Here is a 17,078-nt window from a genome sequence, read left to right on the forward strand (position 1 = left end):
TAAACTCCGAAATATCAACCGAGTTCCCAATCTATCTTGGTCTTTGCCTTTCCGTTCCGTGTTCCGTATTCAGTACCCAAGGTAGATAGATATGAATTCAGTATTCCCCAAGTCTCTTTGTAGTGTTGAACATAGCAAATTCGCCATTCTTGATTTTCCCCAATAGTTGCGTCATCATAACTTAGATCTTACTGCCTCGAGTCGGTATTTGACATCCTTGAGGGCTTTGTTGGTAGGTTTCCAATCGTCAAATTGCTTCAGCAGCTCATCTGCTTCGTTGCTGAGCTCTGTCCGGACAAAGTCCTCCTCGAGCAAGCCCCGCATGATCCACGGCAGGACATATGGGTTTGCAGATGTCAAAGGACCTTGGCGCGCGCTCACGGTGCATGGTGGAGGCATTGCACCAGTTGACGCCGTCTCAAGGGCGTGAGAGACGGCAAGATCGTAGACGGCATCGTCATAGTATAGACGGGAGTGACCAGCGCCGGAGTAGAGGGAGCCGGCAAGGGGGATGGACAGTTCACGGATCAAACCATGATCCGAGACGCCTAGATTACGGAGCTTGAGAGCGAACCCGACAAGGTGGGCGATAAAGTCAGGGGCATGAACGCGTCCGTCGATGAAGACTGCGCGGTAGATGTAGGGATGATTGGCAGGAGAGTAGACGGCGGACTACCATGGGTCAACTTCTGAACTTGGGACATGTACAAAGGGGTAATAGCTTACCTCCATCGGGACGAGTTGGTCATCGATGCTGCCGATGAACGTGATGCGAGCGCCGTAGTCTACAACATGCTTGAGCGCATTCTCAAACCTCTTCGAGTTGTCACTCTCTGGGTTACCAAACTCCCACAGCTCAGCAGCAGAGCCCATGAGCAGACCAGACTTATAGTCTGGGAATGGACCCAAAGCAACTCCAGCCATGGCACATACGCCGACCTTGGCATTGGTGATTACACCGAGGTCAATTAGCTTCTCAAGCAGCATGATGCTTACCGGAACCCCCTGCGAGTGACAGGCGATCAAGACAAGATCAGCACTGCGAATGTGATCAATCCAGTTAAGCATAAGCTTCCACAGGTTGTCGACCCGATCCCTGATCTTGCCTTCACCTTCGAGAGCAACCTTTTCAATCTCACAATCCCCACATCCATGAGCTTCAGCCCACCGCCGGATCGCTTCAGCGCCAAGACCTGCAAAACGAAGTGACGTGCCGGTGGGCTGCCCAATCATCGGACGGAGATACGTGGCAGGGAAGAGGCCATGCACACCGATCGCGATAGCCTTGTGGATCTTGGGAGGGTCTCTGATGCGGAAGACGTGGTTGGCGGGAGCTTGCTGTGTGCGAAGGAGGAATTGGGTGAGTTGCTTCAAGATGGAAGGGTTCTCCTTCATCTGGTAAGTGCTTGAGAAAGACGGGAGGAGGAGGTTATTTGTGAGCTTGACTGATGCTTCTGACTCGGCTATGGATTGACCAGAGGAGGCAACCTTGGCAGGCACTGCGCTGGGCTTGTCCATATCGTGTATCTGAGGTGTTGCGCTCCTTGGAGTGGAAGCACCAGACAGTGAGGGTGAAGGGGGATCCAGATCCATCGACTGTGGCCGCCCTCGCTTGTTCTTCCGCCAACCCGATTTGACTTCTTTCACCTTGGGAGCGTTCTTCGCGGGTTCCTTTGTAGGCGACACATCGCATTCCGCCATCGGCCTGGGGTGAGCCTCTGATCCTTCACCCATCACAGCCATTTCTCCAGATTCTGGGGAGGTTGGTTTCTGTGGTGACTTTGGTGATTCTTTGGACCAGAACGCCCATGTTGAGCCTGCTTTAGGAGGAGGCTCATGTTGATGTGGAGGAGCAGGAGGCGCATCTGTCATGGTTACATCTTCCGAAACGGCCTCGGGCACTGGCTCCGGTTGAGCATCAGGCTTATCATCTGTGACTTTAGGAGGCTCAACGGACGAGTACCAAAAGCCAAACCATGAGGCAGATGGCACTTTTTGGGCACTTGGTGGTGATGCGACCTCTGGAGGCGCTGTCTGTGCTGGTGGAGTGACTGGTCGAGCTTCCTCGGCTTCCTTTGTAGTCTCGGGGTCGGCTGCAGGAACTATAGTCTCATCGGGCTTCGAGATGGTCTGGGTCTCCGTAAATGGTGTCCTTGACCACCAACCAAGCCAACCGGATGAAGTCGTTGGTCGTTGGGGTGATAACTGTGATGCATGATCGTCCGGTTCTGGTTGAGGTTGAGGTTCGGCTTCTCTTTCAACTGTCTCGGTACTGGGCTCAGGTGCTTTCGGCGTCTCTGGCGTCTCTGGGGCCTTTGGTAGTTCTTTAGGAGGCGCTTCGGCTCCTGGAGTTTGTTTAGAGGGCTCGGTCGGCGCGTTCTCTTCCGTCATCGTCACGTCGGACTTGTTCTCGGGGATCTTTGGCATCGCCTTGATGGTGCCAGCCGTGCTTCGCACGCTTGCTGTATCGTCGTTCTTCTTTGGGTCAAATCGACTGAGATCGGGGGTCTTGTTCGATTTCACTGTTCCCCCAAAGATGTTCTCCTTCGCTACCGAGGTAGATGCTGAAGCCTTGGGAGCCCGGGGCCAGGATCCGTACCAGCTCTTTGATTTCCGGACCTATGCCTGTTATTAGGCTACGAACATGGATAAATCAGCCAATAAGCACAAGACACACCTCTTTACTCTTCTTCTGACCGGACGCGACACTGTCGCCCGCGGTCTGCTGTCGTGCTGGTGGCATTGGGCTGTTGCTGGTTGCTTCCGATGCCGATGACGCCTCTGAAGCCTGTGATTGTGACGTAGCGCTCGCTATCGACGCGCTGACCGGGGCTATAGAGTCGACCGTCTGTGCTGCTTCCGCCGGGTTAGGACGGGCCCTCTTTCGCGGAAGCATTTTGAGCTGTGGTGATGTGTGAGGAAGCACATCAACTTGAAAAAGTTTCAAGATGCAGGTTCATATTACGTGTGTGTTTTGAAAGTTGTTGAGAAGTAGGTTCTTGTGTTAATAGACGTGCCTGGAGTTGTAGGTACCTTATCGGTCGCCCCTCGCCCCGCAATTTCCAGAAGCGTCACCAGGTACATGGTACATGACCGCCGCGTGCAGGTGGAGTTGGCAGTCCAACATACGACTGAGACATCAACACCCACAACTTTCGGCACTGGGGTTATAGACATAATGAAAAACTGAAGAAATTAAATGAGAAAAACTAGGAGTAGGTTTTATTGCTCAAAGTAATTTCCTAAATATTTTCTTCAACCGCAATCGCGTTGTAAGTGAGAGCTTCCAGCCTTTGGAAGCGCGTGAGCATGTCTGCTGTCTCCGGAAAATCGTCTCCCCGAGCCCCCACCGTTATCAGCTTATCGGACTGGCAAAGGAAAAAAAATCCAGACTCGAATTTCAGGTACTAAACCACTGCGAAGAGTGAGCAGTCGGTGTTGCGCCAGCGCCTTTCATAATGAGCACCCTCAAGCGAAAGGATGCCCCTGGTGGCAATCCTCCCTCCAAGTCGGCAAAGAACACAAAGGAAGCGAGACCTTCAAAGAAAGAAGGCGGAAAGGATGCGAAATCCCCCAGCAAGAAGTCGAAGACCGATGAGGCGCCTGCTAAGGGTCCTGTCGTGTCGCTCTTGAAGGAGGAGGAGCCAATGTTCCCTCGAGGCGGCGGAAATGTCCTCACGCCTTTGGAGCAGAAGCAAATCCAGCTTGAGGCCAAGGCTGACGCTCTGCGCGACGAAGAGTTCAACACTAGCGGCAAGGCGCTCAAGAAGAAGAAGCGGAAGACGGCGCTGAAGAGCGACAAGAAGACGGAGAAGAAGAAGGAAGAGGAGGAAGATACTGTCAAGGTGGAGAGCTTAAGCTTCAAGGTAGGCTATGGGTTCGAGAACAATGCCGTTCTTAACTGACACTGGATACAGCGGCTGGTTAAGGGCTCTCTCGTCCTCGGACAAGTCACACAAATCAACAACCTCGATATCGAAGTCGCATTGCCGAACAACCTTACTGGTCACGTCTCTATTGTCGCTATTTCCGAACAACTGACGGAGCGTCTTGAGAAGGATGCTACCGAGAAGGATGATGAGGAGGACGACAAGGATGAGGATGGGATTGACCTCGAGACCATCTTCTCTGTTGGACAATACGTAAGGGCTTATGTGGTATCTACTGTGGACGAATCCGGCACCGGCAAGAGCAAGCGACGTATCGAACTCTCGCTACGACCCAGCGAGGCCAACACAGGACTGGAGAAGGACGATGTTGTTATCAACAGCACCGTTGCGGCATCCATTGTCAGCGTCCAGGACCGCGGTTTCGTTATGGATACGGGTATCTCCAACCTGGGCGCCTTCCTGTCCCGAAGCGAAATCGATTCGAGCTTCGATGAGCAGAGACTGCAGCCAGGTGCCGTCTTTTTGTGCCAGGTCATCAGCAAGGGCGCCAATGGCAAGATTGCGCAGCTGTCTCTTCAGCAGAAGAAGCTGGGCAACCCCAAGAACGTCCCCGCCGACGCCACTACTATTAACACTTTCCTCCCCGGTACCATTGCTGACGTTCTCGTGTCTAACACTGACCGACGAGGCTTCGCTGGCAAGATCATGGGTCATCTTGATGTTACCGCTGACCTTATTCACTCTGGTGTCGGTCCTGCTGGTGTGAGCTTGGACTCGACCTACAAGATTGGTTCCAGAGTTAAGGCAAGGATTATCTGCAACTTCCCCGCTGCTAAGGAGCCCAAGCTGGGTATTTCTCTGCTCCCTCACATTACATCTCTCGAACAGAAGCGACCGACCAAGACGACCGACGCCAAGAAACTTCCTACGACAGTCCTTCCCATCTCGTCTTTGGTTGAGAAGTGCACAGTTCGCCATGTCGAAGGCGAGATCGGTCTTTTCGTCGACATCGGCATCCCCGGCCTGAGCGGATTTGTCCATATTTCGAGAGTCAAGGACGGCAAGGTGGAGGCACTGTACGAATCGAGTGGCCCTTACAAGGTTGGCTCTGAGCACAAGGGCCGAGTTGTGGGATACAACCAAATCGATGGCCTCTTCCAAATATCTTTCGAGAAGTCAGTGCTTGAGCAACAGTACCTGAGGCTCGAGGATGTCCCGATCGGCGCTGTTGTTACTGGCGAAGTCGAGAGGGTTATCGTTGACGAGAAGGGAGTTAGCGGGCTGGTTCTCAAGATTGCGGAGGGCATTACTGGCCTTGTCCCTGAGCAGCACCTTTCTGACATCAAGTTGCAAAACCCTGAGAAGAAGTTCCGTCCCGGCATGAAGATCAAGGCTCGAGTTCTGTCAACCAACTTGGTTAAGAACCAAATGCGACTCACCTTGAAGAAGACCCTGGTCAACTCGGAAGCGCCCATCATCAAGTCATACGAGGACGCCAGCGTCGGGATGCAGGTTCCTGGCACCATTGTCAAGATCCAGTCCTCCGGTGCGCAGATTCAGTTCTTCGGCCCTGTCAGGGGCTTCCTGCCCATCTCTGAGATGAGCGAAGCTTATATCAAGGATCCCCATGAGCACTTCCGCGTTGGCCAAGTTGTCAGCGTTCACGTCCTGGATGTTGAGCCTGAATCGCAAAAGCTTATTGTGTCTTGCAAGGACCCTTCTGCCTTTGGTCTGGACAAGCAAAATGCCCTCAAGAAGCTCCAGGTGGGCGGTCTTGTGTCGGGCAAGGTTTCTCAAAAGACCGAGGACCAGATCTTTGTCGAGCTTGAGGATGCTCAGCTGAAGGCTATCCTTCCTGTTGGACAACTTACCGACAAGTCGGCGTCAAAGAACCAATACGCTTGGAAGCGTATCTCTGCTGGCCAGACCATCTCCAACTTGATGGTGCTGGAGAAGAATGAGAAGCGACGTGTGCTTATTTTGACCCAGAAGCCAAGTCTCATCAAGGCGTCTGAGAACCGAACCCTTCTTAAGACTTTCGAGGACGCTAAGGAAGGCAAGGTGGTCGCCGGCTTTGTGCAAAACATTACTCTTACGGCAGTCTTTGTGCAATTCGCTGGTGGTGTCAGGGCGCTGCTGCCCAAGTCCCGACTCCCTGCTGACGTCCAAGAGCAGCCCGACTTTGGTATGCACAAGCTCCAGTCCATCGAGGTCAGGATTGTCTCTGTGATCCCCGACCATCGCCGCATTGTTGTTGCCCCAGCCGACTCTGACGAGGACGACGTGGTAAAGAAGGAGAGGGCTACCGACGCGGCTTCTGCCCCTTCGGATAACCTCGAATTCGGAACCGTGACCAAGGCTAAAATCACCTCTGTCAAGGATACGCAGCTCAACGTGCAACTGGTCGGTAACGACGTCCAAGGCCGAATCGATGTTTCCCAAGTCTTTGACAGGTTTGAGGACATCCCCGACCCCAAGGATCCCCTTGAAAAGTTCCACAAGAGGCAGACAATCACTGTTCGTGTGACGGGAGTGCACAACGCCAAGGACCATCGATTCCTGCCTTTCTCGCACCGATCCGCGCACTCTGTGGTTGAACTGACTGCCAAGCCTAGCGACATCAAGGCGGATTCCCTGGAGCCCCTTCAGCTTAGCAAGCTCAAGGTTGGTGACACTCACGTTGCCTATGTCAACAACGCCAGCCCCCAATACCTCTGGGTGAACCTTTCGCCTTCGGTCCGTGGCCGCATCTCAGCCATGGAGGCGTCGGATGATCTGTCTCAGCTTAATGACCTGGAGGCCAACTTCCCCATTGGATCCGCCCTGAAGGTTAGAGTGATTGCTGTTGATCCCAAGAACAACAAACTCGATCTCTCAGCTCGCTCGTCTAGCTCGTCTGAGGCTGTCAGCTGGAGTGTTGTGAAGCAGAACATGGTTCTCCCTGGACGAATTACCAAGGTGAACGAACGTCAGATCCTTGTCAAGCTTAGCGAGCTCGTGTCTGGTGCTGTCCATCTCCCTGACATGGCCGACAACTTCGACGATGTCAACACTCTCAAGCACCACAAGGGCGACCTTGTCCGTGTCTCTATTGTGGAGCTGGACACAAGCAACAAGAAGATCCGATTGTCGATCCGTCCTTCGCGCATCATGAGCTCTACGTTGACAGTCAAGGACAAGGAAATCAGCAACATATCTCACGTAAACCCTGGCGATCTTGTTCGAGGCTTTGTCAAGAATGTCTCGGACAAGGGACTGTTCGTTCTCCTTGGTGGACAGGTGACTGGTCTTGTCAAGATCTCAAACCTGTCTGACCGATATTTGAAGGACTGGAAGGATAATTTCCAGGTTGACCAGCTTGTCAAGGCCCGAGTTATTGCCGTTGACAGGGAGGCCAAGCGTGTCGAGCTGAGCTTGAAGACTTCTATTGTCGACCAAGACTACACTCCTCCTCTGACTTTTAACGACGTCAAGGAGGGCCAGGTCGTAACAGGCAAGGTTCGAAAGGTGGAGGATTTTGGTGCTTTCATCCTAGTTGACAACTCGGACAATATCAGCGGTCTTTGCCACCGCAGTCAGATGGCTGAGAAGCCTGTGGCCGATGCCACCAAGCTCTACAAGGAGGGTGATGCCGTCAAGGCTCGCATTCTGGAGATTGATACCAAGAAGAGGCGAATCTCATTCGGCTTGAAGCCATCGCTCTTTGAGGACGAGGACACTGACATGGACGACTCCGACCAGGGTGCTGACCTTGATGCCGAGGACAGTGATGAGGATGTTGAGATGGGTGAGGGTGGTGTTGAGATTATCGGGGCAGACAACGCTGATGACTCGGAAGAGGATGAGGATGATGACGACGACGACGATGATGAGGCGGACAGTGATGATGACGAGGAAGAGGAGGATGAAGATGAGGAGATGGAGGACAAGCCAGCCAAGAAGGGCAAGGGTCTCGGAGCAGGCAAGAAGTCGGAATGGTCGACTGATCCCTTTGACGAGGCAGAGTCTGACTCTGAAGAGCAATCAAAAGACGAAGAGAAGCCAAAGAAGAAGAAGAAGCGAAGCCGGGACGAGATCCAGGTGGACCGAACCGCCGAGCTTGACGCCAACGGCCCCCAGACCTCTAGCGACTACGAGCGGCTGCTGCTCGGTCAGCCCGACTCCTCGGAGCTCTGGATTGCCTACATGGCCTTCCAGATGCAGGTCTCGGAGCTGTCCAAGGCTCGCGAGGTGGCCGAGCGTGCCATCAAGTCTATCAACATCCGGGAGGAGACTGAGAAGCTCAACGTCTGGGTTGCTTACCTCAACTTGGAGGTTGCGTACGGCAGCAAGTCGACTGTGGAGGAGGTGTTTAAGCGGGCTTGCCAGTACAACAACGAGCAGGAGGTCTACGAGCGACTGGCCAGTATCTACATCCAGTCTGAGAAGCTCAAGGTGAGACACATTGACACGTTTAACAAGGACCAAGCTGACCATAAGCAGGACGCCGATGACCTCTTCGAGGCCATGGTCAAGAAGTTTGGTGCCAAGGCTCCCAACGTCTGGCTCAACTATGCCCACTTCTTGCACGTCACCCGCAACGATGCTGCTCGGGCACGATCCCTTCTCCCCCGTGCCACGCAGCAGCTTGACAGCCGCCACAGCCAGAACCTTGTAAGCCGGTTCGCGGCGCTCGAGTTCCGATCTCCCAACGGCGAGCCGGAGCGTGGCCGAACCATGTTCGAGGGTCTCCTCGCTGCCTGGCCCAAGAAGGGTGACCTCTGGGGTCAGCTCCTGGACCTCGAGTCAGGTCTCGCCGACGCTGACCCGACAGCGGTTCGGGACGTCTTCGAGCGAAGGACACGGGTCAAGGGCTTGAAGCCCCAGCAGGCTGAGAAGTGGTTCAGACGATGGGCCACCTGGGAGGAGAAGCTGGACCCCAAGGGTAAGGACCGGGTCATGGCCAAGGCTCAGGAGTGGGCGGCAGCCTTCAAGGCCAAGAAGGAGGCCGAAGCTGCTGCTGCTGCTGAGGAGGACGAGATGGAGGAGTAGCTGTCCTGTGGTTTGTTTTCGGATACCATTATACGGGAGTCAAAAGTTTCAAGCATAGAATCTGAATAACCAATTGTATGATTAATCAAAGGTCATTCGTACGAGGTGAAATTTCCATGGTGAATACGCAGAAGTCAGCAACGAATATGTCTTGCTGGTCAGCATGAGGCGTGAAGAGTGACGTATCGTAAGATTCAATACGGCAGATGACGGCAGATCCACGATCAAACTGGACCCCTACAATGTTGCCAGAATAGGTCAGCGGTGAATCCTCAGCGCAAGATCTGTCCTAAAGACGAAATAGCGGCCGGCAATTGCGAGGCGGTCTCTAGGAGTGCCTTGCTAGTGGAGCACGGCAGTGAGCGCATAGTGCAGATCGCTTCGTATCCTGGGGTTTCAGATATGTAGAATAGCAACGTTGCAATGACCTTGATCAAATCATCTCATTCTCATAAACAAAAAGACATTTTTTTTCTTTCTCACGCACCTTCTTCAGCCTCATTGATGACATTTCCCCGAGTTACATACCGTTGTGACGTCTCATCCAACCAAAGCGCCACTCCCGTTTTTGCCACTTGGAGATGGAGGTGAGAATCGGACAAGTCGGAAGTTTAACAGAATGACGATCGGCGGGGACCCCGTCATGACGGATGCCACGGCGGAGAAATACGAGGGGGGGGATGATCCTATCGTGTCATTTTTCTATATGCAGGTGCTGAAAATAGATGTCCAATGGATGGGAACATGGGGATTGTTGAAACAAGTATAAAGAGGAAGATCCTCACGATAGTATACTTAACTCAGCAACAGGACACTCACCAGCAACTTGACCATCGACAACAAGACTCTCACCAATAACTCTACATTCACACATCTACATCGACTATATCCGCCAACATGCGCTTCTCTCTCGCCCTCGCTGCCACCTCCCTCCTGGCCCTCACCGAGGCCCGCATCGTCGGCATCAGTGTCCCCAAGACCATCAAGCCCGGTGAGGACTTTGAGGCCATCATCATCAGCGAAAACTACATCCAGAGCGTCTACGACGTTGCCATCGCCTTTGGCTACTCACCTGGCAAGGGCTTCCCTGGCTCTCTCGGTCAGGTCGCCGACTCTTTCTATCTCGGTCCTGGTAAGCAATATTCCTGCTTCTTGACTTGTATGCGTGGCTAACGGTATAATCAGACGAGTCTAACCAGCTCCACAACTTCAACAAGACCATCAAGATCCCTACGGATGCCGTCAAGGGAGAGGGTCTTGTCACTGCCTCCCTCTTCAGCCTGTACGGCGCCGCCAGTGCTCCCACCCTCAGCAACTACAATGTCTCTGTCACCTTTGGAGACAAGACCAGCAAAGAGTACAAGGCTAGCAACAGCCAGTAAAGGGGCACCTTGCATGGAATAGCACATGGAATTACATAGCATCTCCAGGACAGGGGTTGCGTCGTCAGCGACAGCGTACATATCTTAGCCTGCATCAACTTGCACATATTAGAGCTATAGAAATGGTTTATGAACAAGTATTATCTCTATCTAAGTAGGGTATCACTCTATGAAAAAGACACTAGCATGAACATATTCCTAGCCCGTCCATGCTCTACTTAACCCTGGGCTTGATCACCTTCATGCCGTTGGCGCTCCCCCATACGCTGTCACTCACTTTGGCCGGGATCTTGCGGCCACGGAGCCTCTGGTCAATCAGCCACATGCCAACGACAAACTCTGCTCGTCCAAGAATACCTCGTCCCTTGCGGTCAACGAGATCCCAGACTTCAGCCAACTCGTCTGCCGGCAGACGCGAACGCTTCCAAATCTCGCGAGCTATAACATTAACAACGTACTTTGAAGGGTCGTTGTCCATGGCATCCAAGGGAGAGTTTGGATAATCAAGTAGAAGCCCGCGATTAGAAGCCCATACAGCTTCATATCGCTTCCGCTCACGGGGTGTAATCTCTTCTCGCCACTTCTTTCTCGACCCTTCATGATGAGAATGCTTCCCAGAAGAATGGAGCTTGTGCAGAGGCTTCTTCTTGTGACGATCCAAGTCTTCATCTGATGCCTTAGCTGGCTGGCGCAAAGTCTGCATCATGCGAGGTGACTTTTGTCGTCGAGGCAGTTGTGGAGCAAGGCTACCTCCCGTGTTATGAGGTGTAAGACGAGCTGATGCCAGTGAACCTGCCACAATGGCACTTGTAAGAGATTCCAATGGGAGATTTGTAACCGATGAGCTTTGAGGGCGATGACGTCGGACCTCTCGAGATGGCGAAGATGGTGTACTAGCAGCGGTTCGCCTTTTCGGAGGTAAAGTCGGGGGAGTTAATCGTTCAGGGGACTGAACTGAGGAAGCAGACACAAAGGTATCATCAGATGAGGCCGAGTCCGGTGTTGACGGCCGTTTCTCTACAGGATCGGGTCTTGGGCGAGAAAGTCTAGGGGCCAGTTGGGGAGCTGAATGCCTTGGCGTAACAGTCCGCGTCTTCTGAACGAAACTCTGGGATTGTACATTCGGCTTGTTCGTTCCTCGAGGCTGCGGCGGCGTAGGCGGACCTGATTTCTTCGTCTTGACTTTGCGTTTCTGGGGATCCGGCGACGGAGGTGAAAGGACTTGAGTTGCTTGACGAGTGATGATTTGCGGTGGTGTCTTTGGCCTCAGCACCGGCTTCGGGGGTCTGGTTGGCTTGGGCGATAGCACCTCTGGAGCTCTTATGGTGGCAGCCAAAGGTGGCGGCGTCACAGGGCGAGGCTTCGGTTTTATTTTCGGCTTGGGTTTTGGCTTGGCCGTTGGAGTATTGTCGAGATATGGCACTGGCTCCTCCGGAATACTCTCGGCCGAGTCTCTAGGCGCCCTAACCGGAGATCTCTTTGGAGAGGCCCGCTTCACGGGGTCGCCCGTTCGAGCCTGCTCGAACATGGAGATGAGGTTCCCCGTAGGTGGAATAGACCCCGAGTCCACAACATCGCCGCTGTGCGATGAGGCGCGCGTCCGTACCTTGGGACTCGGGCTGGCGCTTCGACTGGCCGCCAACGTGGCCGCAATGAAGCTTGCGCTTCTAGCATCCGTCTTCCCAGCGGAACCCGGATGTAGCTGAACAGGACTCGTCCCCAACTGCTTCAACCTAGCAGCAATCGTCGCTCCATTATGCTCAACACCAGTAGCGCTCTCCCCCGTACTCTGTTCGGCGAGCGGCTTGGCCGGGCTCCGCGGGCGTCCGGCTGACGGCGTCAGGGGGCCATTGCCTCTTCGTGAAGGCGGCGGCGCGGGCTTGTTCTTATTGAAGGCGAGCGTTGCGCCCTGGAGGGCGGCTGCGGCGGCATCGGAGGAGCCTGTGGTTTGGCTTGCGACGGGATTCATCGCCGTGAGGGCGACATCGGATGGGGGGCTTGGGTAGAGGATCACGAGGGCATTCGATGGATGTAAGAGAGCGTCGGAGAGGGCGATGACGTAGGATAAGAAGAAAAGTTGAGATTCGTCGGATGAGGAGTGAGATGCGAGATCTCGACGTTGGAGATCAATCGCGGGGAAGTTGAAGAAGGAAGGTCGAAGTTGGAATGAAGCTGGGATAAACGCGGCAGCCACGGGAGGAGCTGACATCAACCTGCCACCTGGAGACTTGACTTTCAGGGACCTCGAAGCGACAGTTCCACTTGCGTAATGAGGACGCTAGAAGCTCTCTAGGTTTAGCGGCCGCTGTAAAAACGATTACGCCCCAATTTCCAGGGGTTCTCGCCCCTGACTATTTTTGGACCTTCTTCCCGTTTTTGGTGGCTGCCTGTCATCCAGAGCTTGAGATTCGCGAAGGTTGTCTTTGTTGATGCCAAGATGCCCTTTGAGTGACATCTTTGTGTCTTTCGTATGGAACGCAATCACCTGGACGACAAGTCTCAATAAACAACACTGGGTCAAGATTGCTCAAGGGTTCTACTCCACTCTGCTTCAGAGGTCATGATGGGAGGGGAGTCATGTCTCATGACGAGAGCGCCACAGACATGATCAAGACACTGCGGAAGTTTTCACTTTCATCCTCGGATGTCTTGGAGACGAGACATGATCGATAATGTTTTCAACTCGAGCTATCAGGTAATATATGCATGTACCCATAGACAGTCACGCTAGTCAAGTGGCAAAGCTCAAGTAAGCACTTAAAACAAAGCTTCTTTCTCATGTATTCATCACCTAGGCTTCCATCTTATCATCTGGCTACTCAATTCGCTGTTGCTCGGTTGACACAAGCTCATTTGTACTGTACCTTATCCGGCAACTCATATACCGCCACGGCATTTGAATCAGGAGCCTCGACCGCCCCCGGGACAGACGTCTGGGTGGACGGTGATTGCTGAAATCCTTGGGGCGATGGCGTCTGGTGGAACCCCTGAGGTGAAGGTGACTGCTGGAATCCTTGAGGAGGCGGTGTTTGCTGCCATCCCTGATAAGGCATTTGTTGCTGCTGGACCATGACGGGATATTGCATCTGTTGCTGGGGAGGAGGTTGAACCTGTTGCACAGGCTGTGCCTTGTTCTTGTCTCGTCGGCGGATCAAGAAAATGGCCAGGACAACAATCGCAATGACTGCAATACCTCCAACCACACCACCAACAATAGCGCCAATGTTGGTCTTGCTACTGCCACCCTTTTCATTACCATCTTCCTCACTAGCATCTTTCTCGCTCTCAGATTCGCTCGAGGCAGTCGGTCCCACCGTCACAGTCTTGGCCGCCTTGGGCTTTGTAGTTTCCGCATCAGACTCTTTTTCGTCCTTGGACTCTTCAGCTGTGGACTCCTTTGTCGATTCGGAAGGCTTTGTCGTCGCAGCTTCGTAGATGGTGACGTCCATGGTTGAAGTAGCAAAGTTGGCTGCTCCGTCGGGAAAGATCATGCTACTAAAGCCGGCAGCCGTATGGCAGGGATACTTCTTGATGCCGTTGGGCATGTAGATGGTGAAGCAGAACGGTCGAGTGTCGAGAGTACTAAGACACAATCCGTGTTAGCAAGTGCTACAATTCCCCTGCCTCTATAAACTCACCAAAACTGAATGTTGGGATCTCGTCGGCAATTATCGTCACACTTGTCCTCGTCCGTGGCATCAGCCTGTCCCACACAAGCCGTCTTGAAATCCTCGATGCCGCAAAAGGCGAGGTTGTACTTGTTGTTCTCCCACATACATGATGTGCCGGGTGAGCAGGTGAAGCTGTAGGTTGTGCTGGGAGTATAGAATCCGCAGAGTGTGTCGGGGGCGACAGTGATGTCGAGTGTCTCCGTCACGGTTCCATCCTCGCGTCTGAAGAGACCTTGGAGAGGTCGAAGAGCGCGAATTCTCGCTGGGGCTGTGGGCTCTGGTCCTTGCGGTGGTACATCAGAGGCATTGGTGTTGTCGAGGAGTGCACATGCTGCTACAGCCGCCACGGCAAGCCATCTCATTGAAGAGCCCATACTGAAGAATGATGAACAAGAATAATGGAGGATAAAAGAAGGTCAAGTTCAGTCCTTCAAGGGAAATTGGCTCTTCAGCCTTGGGAGCGGGCGTGCCGCCATACCATCATGACCCATGTCGAATAAGTAAGTCTAAAGATGGGCTTAACTAGCTTCAAACGCGGCCGGTCCCCTTGGTGCAGCGATGTGATGTCGAGGTGGCTCAGGAGTGAATAAGCGCTTAGGTGCTTTGGGACGGAATGGCGCATTGTTATTTTAAGTGAAAAGAGGCTTGCTTTCATGTTGCACTTGTCAAACTTGAGTTGTTGCAATATATCGCGCTGCTGCGGCTGACGGTTTGAGCTAGATACAACTAAGACGAGCCCTTTCGTTTCCAGATAACTCATTTCTTGAAACTCATTCGAGCAAACATGTTGGACTCGTGTCGAGACAATGCTGAAGGAGCAGGGTTGCGTTGAGGCTGCATCAAATTTGAAGCCATCGACAGAGGAACAAGGATATTGGCTGCTAATACCATACCCCTGTCTCCCCAGTGCCGATCCTCGCAATTTCCCAATTGAACTGGCCTGATATCCATCCGAACTCAGCCCTGCCAGGCGTGTCGAGGCATGCAACTTTGGTTTCATATAAAGACCTCAGAGAGTAGCATCCATCTACCCTTTTCAGTTGGATACAAGCCGAGTTGCTTCTGGTGATTTCAAATTGTGCGCTACATCTTCCGACTCTTTACCCACAGATTGCTCATGATGAATATCCATGACTAGTTGAAGGGCCAATGGCCGCTTGGTCGAGACAGCCGAACTTGCCAACCATCTTCAATCTTTTCGACTTGCACATGGATAGCAACCGGAGTGTTGGTTGGACGATGCACCCACATACCTTCTCCCAGATTGTCCTGCCCTCGTTCGTAGAAATGGCCAGCCAGTTCCCTGCTCGCAATTTGACGGAGATCAGCCTTCCCAATGCTAGCCATGGCGTTTGACCAGCTTGCCCATTTCTTCTCGACAATGTCATGCTGCACCACGGCGTCGGTTCCCAGAAGGTGGAAGAGGATCAAGAGGGGGCAGGACTGGCCATTGCCCAAGTCCACATCCAGCTCTACCATGCCCTGCGCCGTATGTATAAATGCCTCTCTGTATGGGTCCCATTGTCTTCTTGGGCAGACATTGACTATGCTGAAGGGGCCCGAAGTGGACACATGAATCATAGACGAGGCCAGACTTGTGGCTGCACTCCCCCAGGAAATGACGTTGATCTGTTCTGGGGGCAGCCATCTTCCTTCAAGCTCGTCAAGCTCGTCAAGCTTAGTCTGGAACAGCTGGTCGGTCTTGACTCTGGCATAGCCGTCTGGAAGTTTCTCGAGAAATATCCCCCCCTGGGCGCCGGTCGAATCCGGCATCTCTTTGAAAAGGTTCAGGGGCATAAAAAGCCCTTGTCCCTTGACAACCAGGAGCTCCATATCGTCAAAGATGACACCCCGGTTCGACACCCGCACATCTCCAGAGTAAAGCCTGTACATGGAGCCTTCAGACGAAGCGTACGCGAACTCGTTGGGGCTGCGCGCGAATATGCCCCGAATCTCGGCACTTTCATCGGCGTCGGTTTTCCAGGCGAACAGGGTGAGGTCGGCGACACGTTGGCAGATCTCTTCCTGCAATCTCAAAAAGGCCTTTTCTCCTTCTCCGTAGAGCATCGGTAGGTTGACATCAAAGATGCCAAACAGGCAATACGCGATGTCTTCGGCTCTTGTGGTCTCCCTCCCCGCCGCCCACGACATACGATAGACGACGTCAATTGTGCTGATATCACATTCGCCCAGAAGAACGTCTGAATCGATTCTTGTAATCTTGGAGATAACCTCGTGAAGTTCAATTTTCGAGCCGAGAGACTCCCAATCTCGGTTGTAAAAAGTAAGAAACCTGGGCGCGATGAGCTCCTGCAGCGTCCATCCGCGAGTAAACCACCTGCAACGACCGAAACTTGAGTCGACGGTGGTTTGGTGATAGTCGGAGAGATATGCGTAGCAGTATTGCGCATCCTTGTACCAGCGAAACATGGAGTTGATGGCCTCGGACAGCTCAGCGCTGCTGGACTTGTCGATGCAGCAGGTATCGACCCAGGCGTAGCGATAACCTTGGCTCTTGGCGAAAAGGCAAGTCATTTCTATCTTGGCAAATCCTTTCCTCGTTCTGGCGAATCCAAGATCCTGAAACTCTTGGAACGAGACCTCTTCCTCCTCCCAGGTATGAGAGAGGATGGCATACTCGACGGTTTCGGGGTTAACCACAGACTCGAGCCTCAAAGTATCAGTATTGATGAGCCACATGTTAAAAGGCTTTGACGGGGCTGGTGAGTTACAGACTGCGTTTCAGTGGTGGGGAGCGAGTTATAAGAAGTCTGTCGATTGTTGCAAGGTTGGAAAAGGTCGAGAGACCGGAATCAGGCTGTGGGAAACGAGGCAGATTCCTGTCCTGTTGTGACCATGCAGTCAGCCCAAACATTCAGCCAAGCCATGGATGTTGGTGACCAGGCTGGCGCTTAACTAGATTCATGTGCCCTCTCAGAGACACTCACACGATTGGGCAGATTACGAGGGGGATTTGCTCGGCAGCATACAAAATTCTATGTCTCCTTTTATATTCCTTGCCAAGTATCTTTTGGAAGTCTTTCTTCTGAAAAGTCAATTCGTCTTGTTTATATAGGCCACAGCATGGTTACCAGAGGTTACAA

At 53.0% G+C, this 17,078-nt stretch overlaps 6 protein-coding genes across 6 annotated transcripts; 2 read left to right on the forward strand and 4 right to left on the reverse strand.

The window, feature by feature from the left end:
* Window positions 1-174: 174 nt before the first annotated feature.
* Window positions 175-2,896, reverse strand: NCS54_00840200 (Hypothetical protein; the record flags this gene model as incomplete). Its single annotated transcript, XM_053153789.1, has 3 exons — window positions 175-672; window positions 727-2,619; window positions 2,678-2,896. 3 exons carry the CDS (start codon window positions 2,894-2,896, stop codon window positions 175-177), a joined length of 2,610 nt encoding a protein of 869 aa, XP_053009764.1.
* Window positions 2,897-3,428: 532 nt separating this feature from the next.
* NCS54_00840300 (Hypothetical protein) lies at window positions 3,429-8,921 on the forward strand (the record flags this gene model as incomplete). Its single annotated transcript, XM_053153790.1, has 2 exons — window positions 3,429-3,866; window positions 3,918-8,921. The coding sequence occupies exons 1-2, from the start codon at window positions 3,459-3,461 to the stop codon at window positions 8,919-8,921; spliced, it is 5,412 nt and encodes a 1,803-aa protein (XP_053009765.1). The 5' UTR covers window positions 3,429-3,458.
* Window positions 8,922-9,818: 897 nt separating this feature from the next.
* On the forward strand, window positions 9,819-10,303 carry NCS54_00840400 (Hypothetical protein; the record flags this gene model as incomplete). The annotated part of the gene is made up of 2 exons (XM_053153791.1): window positions 9,819-10,053; window positions 10,107-10,303. The coding sequence occupies 2 exons, from the start codon at window positions 9,819-9,821 to the stop codon at window positions 10,301-10,303; spliced, it is 432 nt and encodes a 143-aa protein (XP_053009766.1).
* Window positions 10,304-10,517: 214 nt separating this feature from the next.
* On the reverse strand, window positions 10,518-12,512 carry NCS54_00840500 (EH domain-containing protein; the record flags this gene model as incomplete). Its single annotated transcript, XM_053153792.1, has 1 exon — window positions 10,518-12,512. One exon carries the CDS (start codon window positions 12,510-12,512, stop codon window positions 10,518-10,520), a length of 1,995 nt encoding a protein of 664 aa, XP_053009767.1.
* A 640-nt stretch (window positions 12,513-13,152) lies between these two features.
* Window positions 13,153-14,348, reverse strand: NCS54_00840600 (Hypothetical protein; the record flags this gene model as incomplete). The annotated part of the gene is made up of 2 exons (XM_053153793.1): window positions 13,153-13,885; window positions 13,942-14,348. The coding sequence occupies 2 exons, from the start codon at window positions 14,346-14,348 to the stop codon at window positions 13,153-13,155; spliced, it is 1,140 nt and encodes a 379-aa protein (XP_053009768.1).
* Window positions 14,349-15,108: 760 nt separating this feature from the next.
* Window positions 15,109-16,674, reverse strand: NCS54_00840700 (HET domain-containing protein; the record flags this gene model as incomplete). Its single annotated transcript, XM_053153794.1, has 1 exon — window positions 15,109-16,674. One exon carries the CDS (start codon window positions 16,672-16,674, stop codon window positions 15,109-15,111), a length of 1,566 nt encoding a protein of 521 aa, XP_053009769.1.
* Window positions 16,675-17,078: the final 404 nt, after the last annotated feature.

The sequence above is a fragment of the Fusarium falciforme genome, chromosome 6 (assembly GCF_026873545.1).
Source record: "Fusarium falciforme chromosome 6, complete sequence".
Classification (NCBI taxonomy): domain Eukaryota; kingdom Fungi; phylum Ascomycota; class Sordariomycetes; order Hypocreales; family Nectriaceae; genus Fusarium; species Fusarium falciforme.